Here is an 8,038-nt window from a genome sequence, read left to right as displayed (position 1 = left end):
CTTATATTTATGTACATTTATTAAACTAAACTAAACAATAACAACAATAACGCACATTAAGACGAACAACAACAACACAAAACAAATAAGATGGTGAGATGTGAATGATGGGAAAAGGAAGGAAGGAAAAGGAAGGAAGAGAACACAATATTTCAACTGGGATTAATATTACACTTGAAATATGATGTTCTGAGGGAAAAGGGATAAATAGACCATACCTGAAAGCAGTCGTCAATTTGATATTAGGCTAATTTATTCGCCTTTGAATTTTATCTTTGGAAAGATAATTTGAGAAAGTTGCACCAAGTTCCAGTGATTGAAAGGTACTTGCATGCCGTGAGGATGATGCTGCTGCTGCCTCAGTGGATGGTCCGGTTGGCCTTTGTTGATGTGGGTTGGAACAACGGTGGACAGAGTGGAGCCTCAGAGTCTGGAGAACTCTTGAGTTGGAAGCCTCTGACGACAAAGGAGAGTTCTTTCTTGGAACAGAGGATTCTGATGGTGCAGGAGGACTCTTGACTGTGATGGTAAAAGGGGACTCCAAGTAGGAAAAGAGACTCCAAGTGGTAAAACAGACTCGGGGTGGTAAAAGAGGTCTCGGGGTGGTAAAAAGAGACTCTACATGGTAAAACAGACTCAAAATGGTGCTTTCAGATGTGGTCTTTTAAAGTGTGCATTTGCATATCATTAACTCAGCAGGGGTCTGGCACATCCTCCATCAGTGAGGGCTGATGTCCAGATGTCCCTCACAGAGCTACATTTTCAGGTGATTTCTGTAACTTTCCAAAATATTGAAATTTGGTGAACAGGATGTATCTTGGTGCATTACTGACAGATAGCTGATTAAAATGATACCAAACATGATCATATGTGACTGGCAGACATGTTGAAATTATGACATTGATATCAAAACAAATAAAACAGGATTCAAGACAAGGCAAGATATAGGTTGACCATAAAGTTATTAGAAAGTTCACTTGTTCGGTAAAACGAATGTACATGAACCAGATAACTGTCATGAAGTCCAATGTATTCTCTATCAGCATAAATTAACTAAGGTTATAGTATTATCCCATAATGGTGTATAATAATGTGACCTTAATTATTTATTTATTTATGACATATTTGGGCCGGGCTAATTTGGCTTGTATATCTCTCTCTTGGCCATCTCCACTTTCCAATCGTTACTTTCCTAAATAAAAGCTCAAGTTAAATAAATCTTATATTTTGCACCTAATCATATGTGAATGAGCTCAGCTGCTGTTTCACTGTGTGCATCTGATGCTGGAGCTGATGCTCCAGAAGGAAGTCACCCCAAAGATGGTCAAAAAAAAAAGAGTGCACACCTAACTCTATGAACAACCAGAACCTTCAAAGTGCGTTTCAGACTAACTGGCTAGCTAAGTAGCAGCGTCTCATGCTGCCTCCTGTATCGAGAGCAACCTAGGTTGCAGGGAAAACGTGGACTGGTTTTCAGTGATGCGGTTGTGCTCTATATGAACAAGTGGAATGGATTGGATAGCGACGCACTGGGTCGGACTCTCCACCTTCCACTATGAAGTGAAGGGAAACTAAGATTTATGATCATATTTAAGTTAATAATGACTGGTTATGTGATTATTTATTTAAACTCATATTCTGGTCTGAAGCCTAAAATAGGCCTAATGACACCACTGCTTCTGGCCATGCTGTTGTAGTGTATGTGGCTGATTCTGTTGAGTGCATAGACTACCTGTAGAGGCCATATTTTTTCCCTACCTTTTATTAATCCTCAGAGGGAAATTCTGTTTTTCTCAAATCCCCCTAATTGGTGGGGTCAGAGCGCAGGGTCAGCCATGGTACAGCGCCCCTGGAGAGGAACGGGTAAGGGCCTGACAGTAGCCACATCGCGGTTTGAACCTCTGGCCCTCAGATCAGTAGTCCAGACCATTGTGCCACCACTGCCATGATATATGGCCAATACAGGTGTATACAAACTCCTGTTCACAACTGTAAGTCAATGGAGAAAGACAAAACAGCCAGAGGAAGTGCTGGCTCATAAACCATGCTGCAGAATAGTGCTAATTTTCCAGTCGGATTAAAATATGACAAAAAGTAAAAAGAGTGCAGCAAACTTCAATTCACACACAATGGAGACAACTTTTATGTATTTCTCTTGCTCTTTTTTCTACTATTTTTATAAAACAGAGCTTTATGAGAGCAAACAGTATAAAGTCGGTTGTTAAGAAGCAGACAACGAATTTTAGGTTTTAAAGTTTCAGTGTCTTTGTGTTCTGAGACACACTTAACTGATGTAGTAAAAATGGCCTACAAATGTAAACAGGGACATAAACTGTGTACCATTAATAAATTCACATTACTTCTCATTAATAGACACAGTTTTATTAAGAGAGGTGCCTTTGGCAGTGGTTTCAGTCACAACTGCAGGCACCAGTTCAAATATGATTACCCAAAAAATATTCACCAAGTTTCAACACACATTGTTGAGAAGATTACATTCCATTTTACTGACATCTTTTCACTCTCAGTGAAATGTGTAGACTATAATTTCCTGCAGTTTTGCATACCAGGGTATGATGAGGTATGAACAGCCTAAGATAAAGTGAACAACTTGGTAAAATGGCTTGATACTATAACTTTTGATATTTTATCTCTTCAGCAGTACAGAGGATACTTTTTCCATGTGCTTTTATATGGCTTTCTACTCTTTTCTATTCAGGTGTTTTGTATTTTACACATTTTACCACAAACCAGATTCCTGCAGCTGAAACTGGAATTTTCTTATTTTCCTTTAACTTTCTTTGGCATTCCAATTTCAAGAAAAAATGCGAACATTTAATTGCATCCATGTTTAAAATTGCTAAAAATGATTAATGGCAAGCCCAAAAGAGATGCATCTTTATCGTGATGGTGGAGCTTTCTCAGGTAAGGTCTCGGTCATGTAGGTATGCGGCTGCGCAGGTACTCCAATATTGCATCCGTTCCTCCGGCCACAATTGCTGTTCTAGGTGTGCGGAAAGGATTCCCCTCCAGACTGAGACACCTGAAGGACAAGACACATTTTCAATTATTGTGTTGGGGGTATTTCAGAATGATTTTTAAAAAAAATCAACTTTGACTATTTTTAAAGCTTAAAAAAAAAACATATGTTCCTGTTTTTTAAATTGTATTGTGCTTAACTACATTCTCTGTGCTTTGAATAAGTACTCAAACTGCACATAAAACTCAGTTGAATGACTTCACTCTAAGGGGTAAGTTGAACTATCAACCAAAGAACAAATGAATGGTGCAGTTTGAAGGAAATTAAACCAAGTACGTCAGTTGAATATAGCTACTGGTGATGTGCTGCAGTGATGGAGTTCAGGCACAAACACACTTCGGGATGAGACAGAAGAGCTGTGCAACCTGTACTTCTTACCTAAGGCTAGTACAAAGGCCCAGTTTGGGAGGGACGTTCAGTAGGTCATTGTTTGACAGATCCAGTGTTGACAGATGAACCAGTTTTATCAGACGACAAGGGTCCACTTCACCCACCTGGTTATTACCCAGCAAAATGGTCTCTAAGGAAAAGATCTGATAAAGGACTTCAGGGAAGGACTCAAACCTGTGATCAGTACAATAAAACAAAGAAATTTCTTGTTTAATCCAATTTCTTCCACAGTCCCACAGTGCCCCCTACCGACAGCAGAGAACACAATAATGTCAAAATGAATCCCATTTATTAATTGTGAATCATTGTGTTATTCAGGTTGAAAAAGGTGAAATTTGTGATATTCCTTACCATATGTATGACATGTTATCATATCTTCACTGTGACATATATTTTTAGTATCTAGAGCACATTCACATATAGTTTGTTGAATTAAATAACTCATATTTGTTAGCCGGTATAGTCAGGAATATGTCTACCTTTGATTGTGTTAAAGTATGTTTTAAGGACCACGGTGAGAGATAAACAGATCGTGTTTGCGCGTTTAATATATTTTAATCCACTCTTGGCCATCTCTCTTCTCCCCCTCCCCGGAAGACAGGGGAGTGATCGGGTTACGAGTAAGTCAGGATACAAAATAAATATCTCAAAAACTCAAATTTTAAAATTTAACTATGTACCATCTCAAAACATTTAAAAAAATATTTCTTTAATTGGAAAATGAAGTCAATTCGATACTTAGGAATAGAAGTCACACAAAACTTTCAAGATTTAAATAATCAAAATTATGCACTAGTTCAAGAAAGTACATTAAATGACATAGAAAGATGGGCTACTTTGCCCTTAAAGTTCCAGAATCGAGATAGTAAAAATGAACATTTTGCCAAGATTCCTGTTTTTATTCCAAGCCCTACCAGTAGATGTCACTCAAACTCAATTTACAGCATGGGATAAACAAATATCCAGGTCAATTTGGGAGGGCAAGAGACCTAGGGTCAAATATGATACTCTCCTGCTTCCCAAAGAGAAAGGAGGAATGGCAATGCCAAAATCGAAAGAATACTATCAGACAGCACAATTAAGATACATATACTGTTGGTGTAATCCAAATTATAGTAGTAAGTGGAATGATATTGAGAAGGGAATTCTAGAAAAGCCAATTCAAAACCTCCTCGGTGCCAGAGAAACCTATGAAAAAAATAAAATATTTTTAGATTCAATAACTAATCATACATTCAATGTTTGGTTTAGAATGCTCAAGAAACATAAAATCCAAAAACAAACTAAAAAGTTAAAATGGATAGCGTATGATATTAAATTTGTGCCTGCGATATTTGACCAAAGTTAGAAATATTGGATAACTAGGGGAGTTACAGCTTCGTGTGTTCTGGAGAATAATGGGAAGCTGGAGAGATTCCATAACCTGAAACAAAATTACCAACTTGGAAAACATGATTTTTTTTCGCTATCTTCAAATGAGACTATTATAAAAAAAGAACTCCAGGTAGATTCCTCCACAGAAGAGAGCGATATGGTTCAAATAATGACCAAAGCACACAAAGGTAGCAATGTTAGGACAATCTCAATTCTATATAAAGCAGACAAACATAAACTAAAAATGTTAAGACAAAATGGGAAAAAGAATTCAATATAATAATCAAAGAGAGAGATTGGCTGAACATGTGGAAACTTCATCACATGACAACTAGTTCTTGGACGTGGAGAGAGTTTGCCTGGAAAAATCTCATACAATTTTTTATTACGCCAAAGCTAAAAAGTGAACAATTACAGATACACAGAAATGCTGGAGAGAATGTGGAGGATTAGATGTCGACCATTCACACATTTTTTGGAAATGTCCGAAACTTTTAGAATTTAGGAAAATCATCTATAATGTCCTAAGAAAAGTACTTGGTTTATACAATCTCTAAGAAACCTGAATTCTTTTATTTATGTAATTTTGGTGATGGTAATGCTCATGACTGTGATGAATATTTGATAAAGATAATGTTAATTGCTGCAAAAAAATGTATAACAAGGAAATGGGGACAAAATACTGTCCTATCAAAGAAACAATGGATAGCCACAATTGAGGACACATTCATCATGGAAAAACGAACCCATCGATTGAGACTACAAGAACCACAAATGGACAAAAAATGGAAAAAATGGTCATTGTATATAAAAAATAATTAAGACTGTGCAACCCAGACATTTTGTTTTTTTTTGTTTTGTTTTTTGTTATTGATGTATTGTAAAATTTAATAAAACATAAGTGGAAAAAAAAAAGGAATCGCGCCGAAAGTATATCCATGCCTCCTGCCCGAACCAACTGATAAATATGGACTGCGCCTTTGTTCAGTCTCTCTTCACTTCCTGAATTACTGAGAAACCTGCCGCTGGCAATTCAATATTCTTCTCTAAAGACGTGATCGTTTCTTTATCTTCTGAAGCTTCTTTGTTCCAGAGTTGGGCCTCTGGTAACTAGTTATCCTTTCGCTTTTGTAATTGAGAATAGATTTTTGCTTACTTTCAACGCAAGCCGAAATCATTCTTTGTTTTACCCGTAATTTTTGATAACCAATCAGATCCCATTTCACGATTTTTTCCAAGTTTGCGGTGGCTCCAGTCAACATCCGTCCTTTTAACTTGGCTAACGCCTGCTGAAATAGAACAGGAGCCATTATTTTTAATCAAGTGACTTCATCAACTCTGGAAGAAGAGTTCGCGGTGTCAATCACTTCAACGGTCTGCTGGTCCAGACCCACTTGCTCCGAACTGATCTCCAATGCAGGACGGTCAACGTTGCCACAGTGACGACACAGCGCTTGGGAAGCAAAGACGTCCCGTCACGCTGTGAGGCGTCATCCACCGGCGACTTCTTCGTCCCAGCATACTGACGGTTCTACTGACAGTAAGAGACCAGCTGAGCTTCTCTGTTTATGATTTGGGTTGATGTCACTAACCACTTGATTACTTAAATTCAGCCACTCCGTTTATTCTTTTACAAATCGGTCGTAGTCCAAATTATCGTTTTACTGAGTCAGGTCGTCCGCTATCTGGCTTCTGTCACCATAATCCTCATCTTTTAATATGCTGATTTGAATCTGACCACACACACACACACAATCCCACATACGCACGCACACACCCGTATTCACGCACATACATACACATCACATTTCTCACTGTACATAGCACCTGTATTGTTTGGTAGAATAGTAAATAAATGTTTTCCATTTAGACCAATCCACCGTCTTGTGCGTTTCTGTGTGTGAGAACTGAGGTCAATTTCAGCCAAGAATTCTAGGCTTTCAGATATCAGACTGATTAACTGTATCTCAACCGGAATCTCCTTGAGATTCTTCATAAATTAATAATTTCCCTGGATATCCTGGGTGGGGCCCCTTCTTATTTAATGAGTGCAAATATAATCGCTTCCGTAGTTTCCCTACAATTCCCAAAAAAACATGACGAAATCGTGTTGGTGCACACGAAACCGAAACTAAAACTTACGTGACAGTTTCACGAATCCTCGTGAGATCGGGCTCTCTATTTCCACCTGCTATCTCCACCCTCTCATCCCCACTCTCATCCCGGTTCTGTCAGGGTTTTTTATGTCCTTCCCAGTATAGGGGAGGTATTTTTTCCTTCCCATTGTTGTCAAGTTTTGCTAAATGGGAATCCAAAGGAAACTTTGGTTTTGTTGGGCTCTTTGTCTAAATTTTTTAAGGTCTTCACCTTCTATGTGCAGTGCTTTGAGATGAGATGTTGTGAATTGGGACTATAAAATAAAATGCAAAGACAAATGAACAACCAAGTTTGTGATACAAAATGTTCAATATATGTAGTGATAATAAAGAGGAATTTCCTATTATTTTAATTATACAGCTCGATAGCAGAACTGATAACATCAAACCTCAATAATTATACCTCAAGGACCAGTTGAACACTGGGTGTCAGAACTAAACTGTAGTTTGGGCTGTGAGACAAAGAAAGGTGTGGCCAGTTGTGTGACTGAAGTTTCAGCTGTAGCATTTTTATGTAAACATCCAGCCACTGTCACAAGGGTAAATCTGCCTCAATTCACCCAATGTGCCACACCTGACAGTTTTCAATTTGACAGATATTTTTAAAGTGGTGAATACTGATTGAGTTGACCATGTGTAAAATCTGGGATCATAGGTGACATTAGTTGTTGAGTTTGAAATTCTTAAGGGGTCATGTCAATTTTTGCACCATTTTCTTCCCACCACTCTGTACAGCATTGTTTGAAGTGCCATAACTTGGGAAATAATGTATCTGGAGTCCATTTCGTGGGCTCATTGATATGTACATATGGTAAAACTTTGCTTCTGGTCAAAAAATTTTAATGTTTCTGTCTAGTCTAATATTCAATCAATCATAAAACCTGCATCATACACCATAGGAGGCTGACTTTGTCCTGTATTGCACCAATACAAGCTTTAAAAATGTAGAGTACAGGTCAAGTTAATCTTTATTATCCCTGAGGTTCAATTTGTCCTGCAGTCTTCACAAAATAGACCAAAGATGTGACAATAAAATGAAACAAGATGTAATTAAAACAAATAAAATAATTAAATCCTA

At 37.8% G+C, this 8,038-nt stretch overlaps 1 protein-coding gene across 2 annotated transcripts in view; it reads right to left on the bottom strand.

Annotated features, from left to right (window-relative positions):
* Positions 1-2,366: 2,366 nt before the first annotated feature.
* Positions 2,367-8,038, bottom strand: part of lrrc40 (leucine rich repeat containing 40) — a 58,931-nt gene continuing 53,259 nt past the window's right edge. For both annotated transcript variants that reach the window (XM_051947297.1, XM_051947299.1), the window contains 2 exons: positions 3,419-3,604; positions 2,367-3,043 (listed from right to left, as the gene is read on the bottom strand). In XM_051947297.1, coding sequence (XP_051803257.1) covers positions 2,938-3,043; positions 3,419-3,604 — 292 coding nt within the window. In that variant the 3' untranslated portion in view covers positions 2,367-2,937. The remainder of the gene's footprint in view (positions 3,044-3,418; positions 3,605-8,038) is intronic.

This window comes from Acanthochromis polyacanthus, chromosome 4 (genome assembly GCF_021347895.1).
Source record: "Acanthochromis polyacanthus isolate Apoly-LR-REF ecotype Palm Island chromosome 4, KAUST_Apoly_ChrSc, whole genome shotgun sequence".
NCBI lineage: Eukaryota > Metazoa > Chordata > Actinopteri > Pomacentridae > Acanthochromis > Acanthochromis polyacanthus.
This window is presented reverse-complemented; position numbering and strand designations above follow the sequence as displayed.